The sequence below is a fragment of the Dermacentor variabilis genome, chromosome 10 (genome assembly GCF_050947875.1).
Source record: "Dermacentor variabilis isolate Ectoservices chromosome 10, ASM5094787v1, whole genome shotgun sequence".
Classification (NCBI taxonomy): domain Eukaryota; kingdom Metazoa; phylum Arthropoda; class Arachnida; order Ixodida; family Ixodidae; genus Dermacentor; species Dermacentor variabilis.
This window is the reverse complement of record NC_134577.1, coordinates 131,202,992-131,223,337: the sequence shown is the minus strand read 5'-3', so window position 1 is coordinate 131,223,337 and position 20,346 is coordinate 131,202,992. Positions and strand designations below refer to the sequence as shown.

General features: G+C 47.7%; 1 protein-coding gene across 4 annotated transcripts in view; it reads left to right on the top strand.

The window, feature by feature from the left end:
• HDAC3 (histone deacetylase 3) overlaps positions 1-20,346 on the top strand; it is a 204,751-nt gene that overhangs the window by 65,087 nt on the left and 119,318 nt on the right. For all 4 annotated transcript variants that reach the window (XM_075673403.1, XM_075673404.1, XM_075673402.1 and 1 more), the window contains exon 4: positions 16,639-16,720. In XM_075673403.1, coding sequence (XP_075529518.1) covers positions 16,639-16,720 — 82 coding nt within the window. The remainder of the gene's footprint in view (positions 1-16,638; positions 16,721-20,346) is intronic.

The window sequence follows — 20,346 nt, the reverse complement described above, 5'->3', positions numbered from 1 at the left end:
AATTTGTCCAAAATTTAGCTTCCTTGAGCGTGTAGTTGGCGGGCTGTTTACAACAGAAGTTGCGATATTTGGCAATATTCAAATGCAAATTATTCAAAAAGTAAAAATTCAACAATATTTTGCTGCGTCTAGGAAAGAGATAAATATGTCCTAAAGCTACACAGCAAGCCGCAACGCAGTAAATGCGGTAGTTTCTTCTAAATATGGTCACAACTGAGACACAGTTCGCGAAAAACATGTATCTCATGCTTGTTCTTGAACATGTATTTCTAAACCACGATAACCAATTTATTTATATTATATGTAGTTGAAATACACAAGAATTAAGCTTTTTTATGGTATGTACGACAACTTTGTATCCTAAGTAGAAGAGGCGCCACGGTTGCTCCAAAAGTACTGAGAACGGCGGGCTCGTGCCGCCGGAGTGGGACCGCCACCTTAATGGCTTCATAATGACAATGAGGATATTGTCACGTGGTCGTGACGTCACAGAACACAGTAGCAATACTGTGAAAGGCAAAACTAGCTTTTATTGGGCGAACCTGTGCCCACAAAACTGGCTACACTTAAAGCACAATGAGAGCGGCGAACACAGTCGGCGATCGTCGAAAATCTGATCAGCGGGTCAAGTGCGCCGGCTTTTATACAGCAGTTCCAATCGAATGTTCCAGACTAATCGTTGGGACTCGCATGCCTTCCACAAAGTTCTACAACATTCGAGTCACGCAATGAAATCAAATAACACAGGGTTCGGCGACAACAGACAGCGGATAGAAGCATCGATAACTTTCCAGAAACTTCGGATACATGCAGAGTGATCGTTTTCTTTTGTGTTTCATGGCGTTCGGCGCGTGAGGAAAAATGTGCTTGAATAACTTTATGGTCGCTAATGGGCTCTAAGTACGTAATGGATGACAAACTGTCAGGATGGGTCTCGGTATTAAGGATAAAATGTTGCTGGGGTTGCCTACGGTGCATGTTTTGCTGGTTACTAGTTGATTAAGGTTGAAGTTCCAACAAACATCCACAAAATCTCTTGATTCTGCGCTGATTATTTGTGAGTGAGAGTGGCTACGCCAGTCTATACCTGGGCAGTTAAAATCACCGAAGAGAAGAATATGTGCATTCGGAAATTACATCGTAAGTTGGTTTAGCATGTTGCTAAGCTCATGGGAAAATTTTTGGTTAGCATGCAGAGGCCTATAACATGCGCCGATTAGAATGCAGTGTGGTGAAGTACGGCACAGAAGCCACAGTATCTCCAAGTTGGGTGTGATGCTGATGGGTGAACATGATAATCCTGGTCCAGCAGCGATCAATATGTCGCCCCCCTCGTGAACATGTGCAATCATTTCGATAAACGGAAAAATCTGGCAAGTCGGCAACAACTTCAGCGTCAGCGAAATTGTTAGTAAGCCAGGTTTTGGTTAGTATCAGCATATTGCTGTTAGATAATGTGACTATGCTTGGTAGTAGTTCTTGTTTCAGCATAAATTGCGAATATTAGTGGAGGTTACAGACAACGAAAGAGGGTTGCTTGCTCAGGTGCCGGGACGTGTACCGGCTAATTTGGCAAAAGATGACCACTGATATTCCCCTCACCGTCTGCAATGAGTCATTGTATACGAAACATTCTGTACCGATGTGTAGCGTCTTGTAGTGAAGTGAAAATTTGACACCTTTGGATTTGGCGAATGCTACAAGATGACTGAAAAAGAAATGAAATAGATTTTATACTCTGCGCTAACCCTGGCATACAAGATGTGGACGTGTTCAGCAAGGTGCGCTGCAGTGACCATAGGATGGTAAGAACTCGAATTAGACTTGAGGGAACAGAAGAAACTGGTACATAAGAAGCCGATCAATGAGTTAGTGGTAAGAGGGAAAATAGAGGAACTCCTGATCAAGCTACAGAACAGGTATTCGGCCTTAGCTCAGGAAGAGAACCTTAGTGCTGAAGATAGGAACAACAATCTTATGGGCATCATTAAGGAATGGGCAATAGAAGTCGGTGGTAACTCCGTCAGACAGCATGCCAGTAAGCTATCGCAGGAGACGAAAGATCGGAGCAAGAAACGCCAATGTATGCAAGCCTCTAACCCTACAACTAGAATAGAAGTGGCAGAACTTTCCAAGTTAATCAGCAAGCGTAAGACAGCTGACATAAGGAAGTATAATATGGATAGAATTGAACATGCTTTCAGGAACGGAGGAAGCCTAAAAGCATTGAAGAAGAAACTAGGAATAGGCAAGAATCACATGTATGTGTTAAGAGACAAAGCTGGCAAAATCATTACTAATATAGATGAGATAGTTCAAGTGGCTGAGGAGTTCTATAGAGATCTATACAGAACCAGTGGCACCCACGACAATAATGGAAGGGAGAATAGTCTAGAGGAATTTGAAATCCTACAAGTAATGCTGGAAGAAGTAAAGAAAGCCTTGGGAGCTATGCAAATGAGGAAGGCAGCTGGGGAGGATCAGGTAATAGCAGATTTGTTGAAGGATGGTGGGCAGATTGTTCTAGAAAAACTGGCCACCCTGTATACGGAATGCCTCATGACCTCCAGCGTACCGGAATCTTGGAAGAACGCTAACATAATCCTAATCCATAAGAAAGGGGACGCCAAAGACATGAAAAATTATAGACCGATCAGCTTACTGTCCGTTGCCTACAAAGTATTTACTAATTTAATCACAAATAGAATAAGGAACACCTTAGACTTCTGTCAACCAAAGGACCAGGCAGGATTCCGTAAAGGCTACTCAAGAGTAGACCATATTCACACTATCAGGTGATAGAGAAATGTGCAGAATATAACCAACCCTTATATATAGCTTTCATTGATTACGAGAAAGCATTTGATTCAGTCGAAACCTCAGCAGTCGTGGAGGCGGAGACATTGCGGAATCAAGGTGTAGACGAGCCGTATGTAAAAATACTGAAAGATATCTATAGCGGCTCCACAGCCACCATAGTCCTCCATAAAGAGAGCAACCAAATCCCAATAAACAAAAGCGTCAGACAGGGAGATACGATCTCTCCAATGCTATTCACAGCGTGTTTACAGGAGGTATTCAGACACCTGGATTGGGAAGAATTTTGGATAAGAGGTAATGGAGAATACCTTAATAACTTGCGATTCGCTGATGATATTGCCTTGCTTATTAACTCAGGGGACCAATCGCAAGGCATGCTCACTGACCTGGAGAAGCAAAGCAGAAAGGTGGGTCTAAAAATTAATCTGCAGACAACTAAAGTAATGTTTAGCAGTCTCGGAAGAAAACAGCAGTTTACGGTAGGTAGTGAGGCACTGGAAGTGGTAAGGGAATGCATCTACTTAGGACAGGTAGTGACTGCGGATCCGGATCACGAGACTGAAATAATCAGAAGAATAAGAATGGTCTGGGGTGCGTTTGGCAGGCATTCTCAGATCATGAGCAGCAGGTTGCCATTATCCCTCAAGAGAAAAGTATATAACAGCTGTGTCTTACTTCTACTCACGTATGGGGCAGAAACCTGGAGGCTTACGAAAAGGGTTCTAGTTAAGTTGACGACGCAACGAGCTATGGAAAGAATGATAGGTGTAACATTAAGGGATAAGGAAAGAGCAGATTGGGTGTGGGAACTAACGCGAGTTAATGACACCTTAGTTGAAATCAAGAAAAAGAAATGGGGGGGGGGGAGGGCATGGGCAGGACATGTAATCAGGAAGGAAGATAACCGATTGTCATTAATGGTTGTAGACTGGATTCCCAGGGAAGGGAAGCGTAGCAGGGGGTGGCAGAAAGTTAGGTGGGCAGATGAGATTAAGAAGTTTGCAGGGACAACATGGCCTCAATTAGTACATGACCGGGGGAGTTGGAGAAGTATGGGAGAGGCCTTTGCCCTGCAGTGGGCATAAGCAGGCTGCTGCTGCTGCTGATGGTGATGATGACAAGATGACTGCGTGTGGATTGGACAGGACGAGAGAAGTCTTAAACGATGCTATGTGTTCTTTAGTTTCCGGACGTTAGAATGAATAGTGTCTTTAGTTTCGTAGAATGTCAATTTAGCAGTTATTGGGCGGCGACGGTTATCGGAATAGCGTCTGATACAATGTGAGTGTTCGATTTCTTTAGGGTCGATTCTTGTGTTAAGGCAATCCTGGCAGTGACGAATGAGGTGCTGCGATCGCTTTATGTTCATGTGCCGGACGCCCCCGACAAGCCGTGACCCAAGCCCGGACAGCAAAGACAACACCACCGTTGTGCCGGAACATCGATCAAGCTGCCGGCTAAAGCAGCTGCCCCCGGAACATGGGCTTCTACCAGAGACGACCAAGAAGATCGTGGCCAAGACAGCCCCAATGGCAGCTGTAGCGTCCCCAATAGTTTTGCAAAAGCCCAGAGAGCCACCGATGTTCCGCAGTTCTATATTCGAAGACCCGGAAAGCTGTCTGGAGAGGTGTGAGAGGGTTGTTACGTTTAACAGCTGGGACAGCGACGACAAGCTTGACATGTGTATTTCGCATTGGAAGACACCGCCAGGACATGGTTTGTGAATCCAGAAACCACCTTAACGATGTGGGACCTGTTCCGAAGCGGCTTCCTGCAAACGTTTTCAAGCATTGTGCGAAAAGAGCGAGCCCAAGCTCTACTAGAAACCAGAGCACAGCTGCCAAATGAGACGATCGCGATCTTCGCAGAGGAGATGGCCCGTCTTTTCCGCCACATCGACCCGGAAACGTCTGAACAGAAGAAAGTCCGCTCACTATGCGTGGTGTGAGAGGAACTTTTCGCCGGAACGGTAAGAAGCCCACCAAATCCGTCAACGAGTTTTTCGCCAGGCCACAAGCATCGAGATGACACTGCAATTCGACCGCCGCACCAACTCAAGAAACTATGGCGGAGTCAATCACTGGCCACCGATAATCTACGCAAGAGTATCAGGGCAGTTGTACGAGAGGAGCTTCACAAGCTCTTCCCTTCATCGCAGCCTGAAGTGGCCTCAATCACCGAAATCGTCGAAGAGGTCCAGCGATCTCTTAGAGTTCCCGAGGTGCAACCACAATTGCCGCAACCCCAGCCGAAAGCGATGATCTACGCCGCCATCGCCCGCCATCAAGGTCCACCTCCACGACCGCGCCAGGGCCCGTGTAACGCCGCCATTCCGTCGTCTGCCGCCAGCACGCCTGCCCATTGCCCAGCACAGCTACCAGAGGAAGACAGACATCTGGCACACTCCTGATCACCACCCGCTCTGCTACCACTGTGGAGAAGTGGGTCACGTCTACCGATAATGCCCATACCGGGAGATAGGACTGCGAGGCTTCGCCTTTAATGTGCCGCAACCACAGCTTGGCGAACGACCTCGCGATATCGCAGACTACCTCGCCGCTACTCAGTGGACAATTCGACGACCGCTGATCGTGTTCGCCGCTATTGCTCCCCTTTGAGTGTAACTTGCTTTTGTGGGCACAAGTTCGCCCAAGAAAACGCTAGTTTCGCCATTCACCGTTTTGCTTTCTTCACCGTCACTACCACGTGACATCTTATTCAATAACAATAACTAGATAATCATCAATAACATTCGAGAAACTTCCGATGCATGCAGATGCGTCCTGCGCTGTGTGATAACATTCGTGAAACATGGTCACCCGATAAAGATAAACAGGTACATGTGTCATTACCCTCTCTTCAAAAAAAAGAAAGCATCGTCGCGATGCTACAAACATAAGAGAGTGAAACACAAAAGGACACTTGTTAAGCAAAAGTAACAAAACAACAAAAAGAAACAAAGTCCAAAGGCCAGTTACGCGAAGTCCCAAAGTTCATTAGCACTGGTAGTATGGCTTGAGTCGCACAACGTGGACTATTTCAGGTCGTGAGTGGCGCCGCTGTGATAGTGAAATGCCATCTGGCATGACCTCATAGTCCAGTGTGCCAATACGTCGGATGATCTTGTACTGTCCGAAATAGCATCGCAGTAGTTTCTCACTAAGTCCTTGTCGGCGTATCGGGGCCCAAACCCAAACACGGTTGCCGGGCTGGTACTCGACGTAGCTTCGTCGAAGGTTGTAGTGTCGGCTGTCAGTCTTCTGCTGGTTCTTGATCTGCAGGCGGGCGAGCTGGAGCATTGGAGATAGGTGGCGACGTCAAGATTCTCTTCGTCGGTGACGTGCGGCAGCATGGCGTCGAGAGTAGTCGTCGGATTCCTGCCGTAAGCCAGCTTGAACGGCGTAATCTGTGTAGTTTCTTGCACCGGCGTGTTGTAAGCAAAGGTTACGTACGGCAGGACTGCGTCCCACGTCTTGTGCTCGACGTTGACGTACATTGTTAGCATGTCAGCGAGGGCCTTGTTCAGGTGCTCCATGAGGCCATTCGTCTGCGGGCGGTAAGCAGTTGTCCGCTTGTGGCTTGTCTAGCTGTATTGCAGAATGGCTTGGGTTAACTCTGCTGTAAAGGCTGTTCCCCTGTCGGTGATGAGGACTTCTGGGGCACCATGTCACAGCAGGATGCTCTCGACGAAAAATTTAGCCACTTCGGCTGCACTACCTTTCGGCTTAGCTTTAGTTTCAGCGAAGCGGGTGAGGTAGTCCGTCGCCACGGCGATCCACTTATTTCCGGATGTTGACGTCGGAAACGGTCCCAACTAGGCCATCCCGATCTGCTGAAAAGGTCAGCCAAGGAGGCTTGATCGGCTGTAGTACAGTGCAGTCCACTTGTAACGATATCACATATAATCATTATCATCATCATCCATCATCATCAGCCTGGTTACGCCACTGCAGGGCAAAGGCCTCTCCCATACTTCTCCAACTGCCCCGTTCATGTGCTAATTGTGGCCATGTTGTCCCTGCAAACTTCTTAATCTCATCCGCCCACATAACTTTCTGCCGCCCTCTGCTACGCTTCCCTTCCCTTGGAATCCATTCCGTAACTCTTAATGATCATCGGTTATCTTCCCTCCTCACTACGTGTCCAGCCCATGGCCATTTCTTTTTCCTGATTTCAACTAAGATATCATTAACTCGTGTTTGTTCCCTCACCCAATCTGCTCTTTTCTTATCCCTTAACATTACACCTATCATTCTTCTTTCCATAGCTCGTTGCGTGGTCCTCAATTTATGTAGAACCCTTTTGGTAAGCCTCCAGGTTTCTGCCCCGTACGTGAGTACTGGTAAGACATAGCTGGTTATAAACTTTTCTCCTGAGGGATACAGTCGCCGACCGTTTATTCGGACCTCACGGGGACTGTGGAAATGTCCGAATAAACAGGTGTCCGAAAAAGCAGATTAAAAAAAAAATGAAATCCTTTCTTTCCACGCGCTTATTCGGGCTCGGCAGTAGGCTTGAAGAAATCGTCAATGCGCCGTTGCCTGCTGTTCCGTTTACGCGCAGTCAGATAAGCCTGAATCTCGGAGAGGGTCGTACGGTCACTATAGGTGGTTGAAAGCACAGTCACTGTTTTTGCATGCGACGGCAGCGTAGCACATTGTGCGTCATCTTCCGACTCGGAGTCATCGTCCGGCGGTGCAGCAAGCGAATGATCTCGCCGTCGTTGAGTTCTGCGCATGTCAGTACTGCAGTGTCAGCACCTGTGAAACTGTCAAATGAGACGGTGTCCGGAATCGCAACGCAACCACTGCGCAGGTCTTGGCAGAACATTTTCCGCGTCGGTAGGGAGCACATCGGAAGGTGACAAATCTTAGGCCTCCCGGCACCCGCTTGCCGGCATTCCCCAGCGAAGTCTGCGCGGGCACTGTCGGTGCCATTAGACACTTGACACGATGTTTCCGTACGCCGCGTTGGATCACCGAAACCTCGACACAGCACACAAAGCAAACACCACCGTGTCGACACCAGTCGCACAAACGAAAAACGTAGCCTGCTCGCAGCGTCGTGCGCGAAGAAACAAATCAGCTGCTGGATTGTCTTGACATGGCTCACTAAGCTGAAACTGAAACTGCTGTAGAGCCACTCTATCGAACCAGGCAGAAACGATGATGATGAGCGAGGATTTCCAGTAGCGCCACTTCGTGGGGCAGCAAGGAGGCTCTGTTCAAAACAAAAATGGCGTTCAGCAAGTCGAACTAGTCGGTGCATGATGCGCTCGATCGAGTTGGCTCAAGGAGTGTCCGAAAAATCAGACGAGAGGTTGCAACGTGTCCGAACTTTCGGCAGTTGTTATACATTATGGTCTATGGGGGGAATGGCGGTGCCGCGAAGCTGACCGAATAATCGGGCATGTCCGAATTTTAGTTAGGAGTCCGGAAAATCGGTCGGCGACTGTAATGGCAACCTGCTGTTCATGATCTGAGAATGCCTGCCAAACGCACCCCAGCCCATTCTTATTCTTCTGATTATTTCAGTCTCATGATCCGGATCCGCAGTCACTGCCTGTCCTAAGTAGATGTATTCCCTTACCACTTCCAGTGCCTCACTACCCATCGTAAACTGCTGTTCTCTTCCGAGACTGTTAAACATTACTTTAGTTGTCTGCAGATTAATTTTTAGACCCACCCTAGCAGCGATATATAAGGAATAGCAGAGATATATAACAATATATCGGTTGTAACGATGGGTTGCCATGAGAGTGCGATTTTACGCATTAGGTCTATGGGGGAAAAAACATTTATAACGATAGGTTATTCACGGCATATCAGATATAATGATCAAAATTTTGCCATTTGGACGGCGTTTTTCGTGCCAAATAATCATAACATTTGCGTTGCTTAGTTCCCTGAAACGAACGATGTCGAGATGAGGCAATGTTTACCTCCGTAAGTTCGTATCTGCCGCCATTACCGCACAGTGCGTCCCTCCCGTGCACCGGAGAGTACCTGAGTAGGCGCAGCGCGCCACAAGATGGCGCTAGCTGCTTCATGTGCTTCGGCCACGGTCGCTCCGAAAGAGAGAGAGAGAGAAAAAAAAGCGACAAGCAAAGCGGCTCGGTGGCGCCCGTCTCACACTCAGTCTCTCTCTCTAGCGAGAGCAGGCCGACGCCACTGAAACAGCATGTAACCAACGGTACAACTCAGTGACCCAGTTCGAAGATGGCGCCGACAAAGCGCAAAGCTGTTTCGCTTGACATGAAGATGGATATTTTGCAGGACTCTCGACACGGCTTCAGGGTGAGCGCCCTTGTGAAGAAGTATGAGCTCGCCCAGTCGACGATATCAACCATCTTGTAAACCGGGAGCCGCAATTGTGAAGGCAGGAGCTATCAGTGGTCATGCCAATCAGCGGAAAAGGGTTAGAGACCCTTTGTACGCCGATGTTGAAGAGGCGCTTTACCAGTGGTTCATCACAACCCGCGCGCATAATGTGCCTATTATTGGGCCAATACTTGCCACCAAAGCGAAAAACTTCACTTTTCTTCTGGGACGCCCAAATTTTGAGCTTGGGGGAGGCTGGATTCAGAGCTCTAAAAAGCGGCACGGAATCGTTTACAAAAATGTGGTAGGGGAAGCGGCGTTTTTGGGCACACAGGCAAAGCAGCAGTGACTGCAGACAAAGCTGCCCGGCGTGCTGGAGCGCTACGCGGCGCGACAAAACTGCTCAGTTTTTTCAAATGTTGCCATCGAAGACTCACGCTCTTAAAAGAGATCGATGCCCCGGCGGGAAGCACTCGAAATTTAGGGTGACCATGTTGCTGTGCGTTAGCATGGACGGGAGCCATTGCCTCAAGCCTTTCATGATCGGGCGATCAAAGAAGCCAACATGCTTTAAGAATCAGCACATCCCGGTCCGCTATTGCAGCAATAAGAAGGCGGGGATGACTCGCAACCTGTTCGAATAATGACTGCTCGAGTTCGACAGTATAATCGAAGGCCAAGGAAGAAAAGTAGTGTTGCTACTTGACAACTGTAGCGCACAGAGCGTTAACCCGAAACTAACATCTGTTGAATTGATGTTTCTGCCTCCAAATACTACGGCAGGCCTGCAACCGTTGGACGCCGGCGTGATCGCCATCTGTAAAGTCGTGTCTCGGCGGCGCATGCTGGAGTAGCTAATTTTAGCCATTGACAACGAAGCTCCTGGCACGTCTGGTCATGCAGACGGGCCCCCTGACCTGAAGATCAGCCTTTTGAAAGCCGTGCGCTTCATTTATGGTGCAAGGTATGAAGTAAAGCAGTCAACCATATACAACTGCTTCAAAAAGGCGGGCTTTGTGCGTCAGGACGAACTTCCCCAACCCACTGAGACCAACACGGTGGAAGCTGCTGACATAACCGAGCTCTGGGAGCTCGTTTCTGCTGGTGACACAGGTGGTGTGTCGATGGAGGAGTTTTTGACTGCAGACAGTGCTGCCTCGTTCTGCGGTGAGGTCACCGACGAGGCGATCGCCGAAGATGTGCTGTCTTGACAGACGGCAAAGTTGTGCGATGGTGGCGACGGCAGCAGCGACAGTGACAACGAGATTGACAGTGGCTCCTTGACCCCGACCACGATGTCCACGCAAAGTGCACTGTCGTCGATCGACTCCTTAATTGATTTTATGCATGCTAAAGGATTGCCGCCAGTGTTCGCATAGCAGCTGGAATCCATGCACACCGCGGTTGTGAAGCTGAAGCTGCCGCAAAAGCAAGTGCAGATTTCGGACTATTTCGGTGCGCCTAACCCTTCATTGTCATTGGCGCTAGAAATAAAGTTTGTTTTTCACAGCCTACTTTCTACATCATCTATTCTTTAGAGCAAGTAGCGAATTCAAGTTCAGAGCTGCAAAGGTATCTTCGCGTTTTTTATTTAAAAATATTTTTTTAATAACTGCGGTCCAGATATAGTGATCATCGGTTATAATGATCGTATTTTTAGTCTTTCTCGATATCGTTATAAGTGGACTGAACTGTAATCCGCTGGCCTGGTTGGTGGTGTCTTGCGTCGCTGACACTATCGGCATGTCTTGACTTAACAGGTGACATCGGCGGTTAGGTGTGGCCAGTAATACCTTGTATCCTCGATAGCGTCTGGGAGAAGCCGAAGTGCCTAGCGGTTGGATCGTCATGTAGGGCGTGCAGTACTTCAGGACGCTGCGCCGACGGAACAACAAGAAGGTAGTTAACACGTACTGGTGAGAACTTCTTCACGAGTAGGTTGTTTTGATGAGTGAACGAAGACAATCCGCACTTAAATGCCCTAGGGACAACGTCGGTGTGCCCTTCCAAATACTTGACGAGGCCTTTTAGCTCCGGGTCTGCTCGTTGCTGTCTAGTGAAGTCTTTTGCACTTATTCCAAGGAAGGCGCCGTCATCCTCGACGTCTTGCAGTGGGGGATCGATGGGGGCACGTGATAGGCAGTCAGCATCAGAGTGTTTTCGTCCGGACTTGTAGGTTACCGTGACATCATATTCTTGCAGTCTGAGGCTCCACCACGCCAGCAGTCCTCAAGGGTCCTTTAAGTTAGCTAGCCAACACAATATGTGATGGTCGCTGACGACTTTGAATGGCCTACCATATAGATAAGGGCGAAATTTTGCTGTAGCCCAAGCGATGGCGAGGCATTCCTTTTCATTATGTATCATATTGACCGCAAATAAGATGGGGACAGAGGGAGAGAACACATAAACAGCACGGGCGGTTTATGTGTTTATGTGTTCTCTCCCTCTGTCCCCGTGTTATTTGCGGTCAATATGACATATAGTAAATACCAACTAGGCCAAAGCGAAGTTCTTCTGAAGCATTCCTTTTCAGGCGTAGAATAATTGCCTCCCGCTTTTAACGACGACTGGCTAGTGTTACCTGTTCAACTCCGCTCTTTCTCTGGACTAGAATGGCACCGAGGCCTAGGCTACTGGCGTCAGTATGGATTTCTGTATCGGCGTACTCGTCGAAGTGCACAAGTCAGTAAAGAGGCGGCTTCAGGTCTGGTTTGCACGAATGGCTGTGCCGCCTTGCGGACTTCTTCGTAGACAATATCTGTGGGGAATGTTACGGTTGGTTGAAATCGCACTCCCTGTAGTCAATCGAGCTCCTCACGCACGACACTATGCACAAGCTCTCGAAGCGCATCAGTGTCACAGGGCAATGAGAGAGAAGATGCTGATCCCAGGCTGATTTGCGGATCACAGACTGAGGAGCGTTGCTGAAGGGCTCACTCCATTGTTGTCACCTCACTGACGAACTCAGCTACTGTAGCTGGAGGCCTTCGCATCAGTCCAGCAAACAGCTGCTCTTTCACTGTGCACATGAGCAGGTGGACCTTCTTCGCTTCTGTCATGCCAGGGTCAGCACGCTTGAAAAGCCGCGACATGTCCTCTACGAACATGGCTACACTTTCATTCAGCTTTTTAACCCCACTCTGAAGGGCTTGCTCTGCTCGCTCTTTTCTTGCGGTACTGCTGTAGGTATCCCGTATCTGCCGTTGGAATTCTTGCCAGGTGGTGATGGATGGCTCGTGGTTAGCGAACCATATTCGGGCAGAGTCCTCTTGGGCGATGTACATGTTCCTTGACTTTTTCTGTTCATCCCAATAGTTCACGTCAGCCATACGATCGATGTCATCGAGCCAGTCTTCCGTGTCCTCAAAAGGCTCACCACGGAACGGCGGCAGCCAGCATAGTGCGTCGAGAACCAGTGACGCAGGAGGCTGTCCCCTACCGTTTGTCTCCTGTGTCTGGCTTGCGGTTGTGGTGGACATCCTCGGCAGATCTTGCAGGCCGTATTCCAGAGGCAGTCTTTGAAGCCGTCGGTTCTTGCGTAGGTTGTCCGCTTCCAGTTCCTGGGTGTCAGAGTACATAGACACGTACCCAGCACCTCCACCAGTTTGTCACAGACAAAGCCACAAAAGACTTCAGTCGACGCTATAGATCTTTTATAAAGCTGTCCTGGCACCTTCGTCGTTGTCTTCTTCTGTGAGCAACCCAACATGCCTACCATGTTGCACTGAATTGCACCAAGTGGCTGTCAGTTGTGTCAAGGTCGCGGCAATATTGTACACTTTCTGAGTAAATGAGTGTGGCCTGTTGGGCTAGTTGGTACATGGTTATGCTAGGAGAATGCCAGCAAATTTGAGAGTAGGAAAAAATCGAGAGGCAGACATACACAAAGAGACAGGAAGGTGGCTGGACTAACAACTGAACTTTATTCATGAAAACGACGTCCCCCAAGTCCGTACTGAACATGCGCAGGCACAACAAAACAAAAACACGGTCAACACCTGGTGTTGACCGTGTTTTTGTTTGGTTGTGCCTGCGTGTTGACCGTGTTTTTGTTTGGTTGTGCCTGCGCATGTTCAGTACGGACTTGGGGGACGTCGTTTTCATGAATAAAGTTCAGTTGTTAGTCCAGCCACCTTCCTGTCTCTTTGTCTATGTCTGCCTCTCGATTTTTTCCTACTTTCTGAGTAAGTTTATTGTTTTTTGTTATTATAAATGTAAATACCAGTCAGCATCATCGATCTTCCACGTGACCTCTGGCCTGGCTACCTATCGTAAACTGCTGTTCTCTTCCGAGACTGCTAAACATTACTTTAGTTTTCTGCAGATTAATTTTTAGACCCACCCTTCTGCTTTGCCTCTCCAGGTCAGTGAGCATGCATTGCAATTGGTCACCTGAGTTACTAAGCAAGGCAATATCATCCGCGAATCGCAAGTTACTAAGGTATTCTCCATTAACAGGGATGTTACTCAGGCGCAAAAGGGCTGCATAGAAGAAGGTGGGAAGGAAGCCGAACCTTGCCCAACACGTGATAGCACGTCAAAGGTGTTTTAGCGCATTAGAAAGTCTAAAACCATTTCTAAAGGAAATCCATCCATTGGAAGTGTCTAAGCATGCAGTGATTTCTTTGGAAAATGAGTACAAATTTTTGAAACATAATTTTTGTTATCTGCATTGTCTTTACATAAAACTGTATATGGACGCTGACAACACTGATTACTGGATGCAATGGCAATCTTGGAGGTTGTGCATCAGTGCATGACTTTGTTCATTTTCACAAGGTGGCTCCACTTTTTAACATGTGTTAGCTCGAAACAAGAAATTACTCTCTTGCATGAAGAAAAGTTAGCAGAAGCACATAAAATACAATTTCAGGCAATACAATATTGTATACAAGCAAAATAACTCTGCCTGCATGGCATTTGGTTACGCTATGGCAAACGTATTCGTCGCACTGTGTAACCGTTGGAGCAACGCGACATGTCATTCTTGCACCGTTTTTAGAGCAAAAGTAAAAAAATAATTTCTTGTTTCTGGGATACAATCATACTCGTTTCTGTCAATATGACACACAACCTTCTCATTACCACCACAATATAATGACATGTTCTGAGTGGTAGACAGTCTCTTTAAGATTTAACGAAGTGACAGTAAAATATTAAGTCCATTTCAGGTGGGAGTAGTACAACCTAAAATTATGTGTGCAATAAGTTGTGCAGGACATAGTAATAACGCAGGTGGGTCGTAATTGTAGAGCATTGTAATAGAGAGAAGCAGACGAAGAGCTGAATGCGTGGTTTACTTCTGCCTCTTCTTGCTCCTGCACCCAGGTGCCACTTCATTATACTCGGCCATGCTACTGCAAATGGCTCTGGGAATGAGAAGTTTCTGAAGGTGACTCTGGTGGGCTGCATTGGCTGTTTCAGGTCGGCTGCTGTTAAGAAAGCGCGCCATGAGATCCTGGACATTGAAGAGCGGCCGGCTGCACTGACATGCCGTGCAAGCAGCGAAACCATCTGCTGATTCGTTGGGTGCATCTTTGCAGCGTTTCTAAAGCACTCGAATCGCCTGAACTTGGCGAAATATTGTATGCCCCCCGAGTCATCCATGTACGATGATGAAATGAAGGGCAATTCTTGGTCATCATGTCGTGGGTTACTGCAAGAGTTCTATCGTTGCCCACCAGGAGGTGCTTGGTTCCAGACATTGGTACAACAGCGTCTGCGCCGAAACCTGTCTCTTGCATGTCTGATAGATAGACTTGGGCCACACGGAAAGATCTTCGATGATGATCTTGGCTGTGTTGGTCACTTCGGCATCTTTGAGCAAGATGTCGTTGAGCATGGCACAAAGGGTCTTCGGCCAATGGCTGCTCTGAGAACCGGATATGTGGCACCGGAGTGTCAGGAAGTATCTTGTTTTCGTAGTCAGTGCATCCGTTTGGAGTCTGCAGTGGTCGAACGCCTAGTATGAGAGGAGCTGGTGTCTCACTGTGCCTTATTATTGGAGAGCGCGAAGGCAACGTCAACAACTGCTGAGGATGGAAAGTGGTCATGGTCTCTGGAATTGATGGCGTGGTGTTGGGTACAAGAGTGGGGCAGATGGCGAGGCAAGCTGCCAAAACGTTCCTGGGTGCAGCTGCAGCGGCGAAATGATGCAGCTTCTGAGCGTTTCTGGGTTTTCATCGCAGCAGCTTGGCCAGTGTTGTCTGCCGTGTGAAAGTAGCAGCGGTGACCTTTTGCGTGTTTAGAGGTTGTGGTGGTGTTGGTTTGTGATGCGTCGCCTGGTGGTGGATCAACACGGAAGCGGTGGTTGCCATGCGCTTCCCGTGGTCTGGGGGTGAAGCCGACAGTGACGCCCGGTGAGCCAGTGTCTGAGGCGGTGCAGCCTGCGAACTTATCTGTCGAGGCATTACTGGGCACACCTGCCACAGGATTTAAGCGGCAGCTCTCCGGATCACCATGTGCAGAACTGCGCTGGTTGCACTCACCGCAGGCATGAAGAAGCTGGCTGAAAGCAGCTATCAGAGCTGCATCTCATTCAGGAGTGCAGTTCGTAGTTGTCCCTTGCATTGGCCACACCACAATGTTGTTTTGTTGTAAGCAGCCATCTCTTTTTTTTTGACTGCGTCATTGCATCACCCAGGCATTGATAGCTCAAACCCAAAGGATGGTGGCATCTTGAAAGCCGTTAAATGCCGATATTTTACCAAAGCCGGTGGCTGGAAGTCGCAGCCTCATCTCCAGCTGGATGCCTGTCCAGTTGCCGAAGGAACCAGTGCAGTGTCCACAGGCAGTTTGGTCGTTGTGGTAGTCACAGCAGCTGGTTTTACCACCAAGGAACTATCAATGGCATACCTTGGTCGCTTGAAGGTCGAAGTAGTGCCTGGGTCAGTACGTCACCGTGGGAAGCGTGGACAGAGTCCCAGACAGGATGGATCCAAGATGGAGGGGCCAAAGTGCCGTGTCAGTATGAGGTTGAAGTGTGGCGCAACCACTGACTGATGCGAAGGCGCTCGTCATAATCTGGAGCTGTTGTGGCACCTTGGTGATGGCTTGGATGAGGTTACTGCTACAGTCCTGCCCTAGAGGTGCCGAGGAGGCTTGCTCGTCGTCCCCGGATGGTGTGGTGGGTACTTGTGACGGGGGTAGTGTGGCGGGCTCCATAACCAAGGAAGTGTGTATGGCATTCCTTGACAGGAGGGACTCAGCACGCTGGAGAACCGCGAGGGCACACTTAAGGCTAAAATGTCTTAAGGTAGGTTTATTGTAGGCTGCACTGTTATAGCGGAGAGAAGCAGACAAAGGGCCATTGTGCCGAACGCCTGGCTTACTTCTGCCTCTTCTATTCTTGCACCCGCAGTGCGAGTGCCCACGGCCAAGTGCCACTTTCCTTCTTCATTACAAGCATGTAATTCTTATTTGACTAACAAAAATATAGGTAATGGTTGATTATTGGCAATAGAGAAATCCAGGATGTGCCTGTTTGTCTCTCCAGCCCTGTGTTTGATGGCCTGTACGATTTCTGCTCGATGTACACGGGGGCTTCCCTGGAAGGAGCCGTCAAGCTGAACAATGAGGTGAGTGCATGTAAGTCATGTGGTACGACCACATCACAGGATATTAGTGCTATGTTTTTGATGGTAGACTTAGGATGCACAGAGTGATAGCTGTGCAACTGGCTTTGAGGTGGGGCATAGGATTCAAGTGACAGCATTGTTAACGAGTAGGCTCAATGAGCTAGCTGTGATGTGATAAGAAATCTTAGGGGGGGAGTCCTTCCATTATTTACTGCTCTTGAATCTTCCACTGAAGTTTGGCTCGAGAACAGGAGCTGCATGTAAAGTTGCGACCATTGATTGAGAGGCGGTAGCTGTGCAGCGTGTGTAAGGGGCTGTAGGTGGATTGAATCATATGCATGTCTCTGACGTGACAGTGAACGGCAGTTGTGAAATCGTTTCACAGACAGGACACTTAAAACATGGACTATGACTAATGGTGCATTCGACTGGTTCCTACCACTCTCCAACGTGACTTGTGGTGGTGTAAAGCCCTCTAGAGATTAGAGCCAGAGAAAGCCTACCCTAGCTGAACATGCCAGGTGCTCCCAGAGCAGTCGGAGTAGCCATATGATCCAGTCTCTGTTGGATGCCAGTCGCACTCCCAGCTCGAAGGTGAAAACGCCTCCGAGCTGGTGCACGGCGCTTTCATTGGACCAGGAGAATGTCTTTCAAGTGCTTGATTTCAACCAGCCGAATTTAAACCGTGCCACAAGAGTGCTCAAAAGCAGCCAGTCTAGTGTATCATAAATCACACAATCATGAACATTGTGTTTATGTGATGTAGTTTTAGCCCATATCTTAACAAGTGAGCTGCCTTTGGAATGGCAATGGCCAATAAATGAACCCATCAATATCTCTTGAGTTGTAAAATCACTTGCAACAGTGCCTGGCTTCTGCTGGCGAAATGCAGGCACGGCACCGGTCATGGCCAACATTGGAACAATGAAATGGGAATAGAATCCTTAAAGGGCCACTCACCAGGCCACATAGCGAATTTCGGTTACTGTAAAAACCCGCATATAATGCAAGTTTAAGAGCACTTCCTGTTGTGCTAGTTGGTAGCTGTTCATTTGACTCAGCGCGTTCGAAATTAGTGAAGAGAGGAATTTCGTCACTCTGCCTTGAGTTCGCGCTCAGGAAGTCGTGTGTTCACTAGATGGCATTGAGTTTCAAAAATCAATTGGCTAGCCTGGCTTCAGCTGGGTTCCCTGGTTCATTCATAACAGGAGTGGCCAAAAGCCTCTTACAAAAAATAAAGAGAAAGGCAATGAGAGCTGGAGCAGAGGCCCTTGGGCAAGAGGTGAGACTGGTGTCTGTGCCATATGTGCACAAGGTGGCCCACAATCTGAAGAAGGTGGTGAGCAGACATGGCGCTCCGCTTGTGTTTTCAGCCCCAAGGAAGCTCGGAAGCCTTTGCTCTCAAATCGCAAAAATAAAAAAAAAATAATAAAAACTCAAAAAGGATGTGGGACTGAACATGGGCGACCTTTCATGAAGTGTGCCGAAGGGGTTGTGTATGAGATTCCCCTCTTGTGCGGTCGTTCCTATATAGGTCAGACCGAGCGCTGTGTTAATGAGCATGTCAGGGAGCATAAAAGAAATGTTGAGCAAATAAAAGAGGGCCCAAATTTACCTTAAGCACATCGAGACCTGTCCCTCACGCTCTTGTGAACCATGTTTTTCACATGTGCGGATTCTTGCCTGAAGTACTGATACTACAGCAAGGGAACTGGTTGAAGCCTATCACATAGGCAAGAAAGGCAGCTTGTGTGTTAGTGGAACTTCGTTATTATTTTATAAGGCCGAGAAGAGGTTTCTTGAATGTTGTGTGTCATGAATGTTTGATTAGATGCGTGAATGAAAGTTTGCTCTGTGCGCATGTGTTGGCCGACAGTATATATGTGCCTGCATTCTGTGAATAAAGTAGTTGTGAGTGGCGCCCTGTCCCGTTCTCTTCTCTTGCGTGTGTCAAATTATTTGGCGTCTTTATATTCTATAATGTATAATACGAGGTTTCTTTCTCATTATTAGCGTCCCAAATTTTCGCCTCATGTTATATGCGGATTCGAATAAAAATTTCAGTCAAGTTCGGGCTAGAAGATTTGGCTTTGTTATTGCTGCGTGGCTATGGCTTGACTTCATTATTGCTGTGTGGCCATGACTTGACTTCGTTATTGCTGCGTGGCTACAGCTTGTGGGGATGCGCAACTCTCACGTGTCCCCTGATATGTTGTTTTCCCGCATAGCTCCCGTCTCCTGTAATCCAGCTTTGCCGCGTGGCTTGGTGCCAGCGGCAGTTGGTCTGGTTGAAGCACATTGCGAGAGATGGCGCGAGTGTCACTTTGCTAACGCCACCTAACAGCGGGGTTACTTGGGCGCAGAAAGGAGAAGGCTCTTCCTCTTTGGCTCGGGATCGGCAAGCGGCGCAGACGTTCTGCATGCACGCAGATCCATGCTTCTGTGAGACCGTCTTGTGAGGGCTACTCCAGAATGGGCGAACATGATCGTTTGAACACACCACCGTTCGCGTGACCATACACACGAATGACTAGGCGTTAGTGTCCAGCATGGGGCGAACATATTCGCTCATTATCCGGTCGCGGTGAGTCGGACTTCCATGATTTGTCACACACCCATCAGCATGTTTTGTGGATAGAAACTCAGCTAGCGGGCATTGATCTATGGAAGGTGCAATAAAAGGTTCAAATTCGTTTTACTTGTACGCTACATCACCCAACGAAGTTTCCGATTCAATCGTTAGTTTACGAAAACTATAGGTCCCTGCTTACACGATTTACAACTCTCCAAAACCAAATTACTGTCATCTCATATCGCTGACATACTCGTGCACATTATTAACTGCAGGTTTAAAACAGGTGTTTTCCCCAACGAATTGAAACATGGCAAAATAACTCCTATATTCAAAAAAGGTGACAAAGAACTAATTTCAAGCTTCTACCTAATCTGCATGCCATCCTTCTTCAGTAAAGTTATTGAGAAACTACTTGTAAACCACTTAACAAACTAATTTAATCTTCTCTTGCCTGAGCAACACGTGCTTCATAAAGGTAATTCCACTGAAATAGCGATAACATCATTCACTGACTAATACTAATAGCAAATGTATAAATACTGTAATAAATCTACTAAATTCTGACCTAGACACTTTATCTCCATGGTACACAAATAATAAACTTCTCATCAACCCTTCGAAAACGCAGTTTATACTTTGTCATACACATGAACATGTCATCGTGCCCACACGATGGCTCATCTTACAAACTCACATTCTTTCACCTGCACATGAAGTTGTGTACCTTGGCATCAAACTTGACCCCCGCCTTAAGTTTATCTTGCATGCTGACATAATCTCAGAAGAAGATTGCCTTCAGAATAAGATTACGAATTTTAATGTGCTCACATTTTCCACAAAACATAAGAACTTCAGTTTATTACTTATTTATACATTGCCACTTAGAATACTGCATCTCAGTTTGGGGAAACAAATATTCCATGCACATAACACATCTGCAACTTTTACAAATTCAAGCCTTGAGGTTCATCAGTTTCTCTAGTTACATGCCAGACGCAGGGCTAATTTTCACTTCCCTAAAAATACTACTATTACGCTACATGCTCCAGCT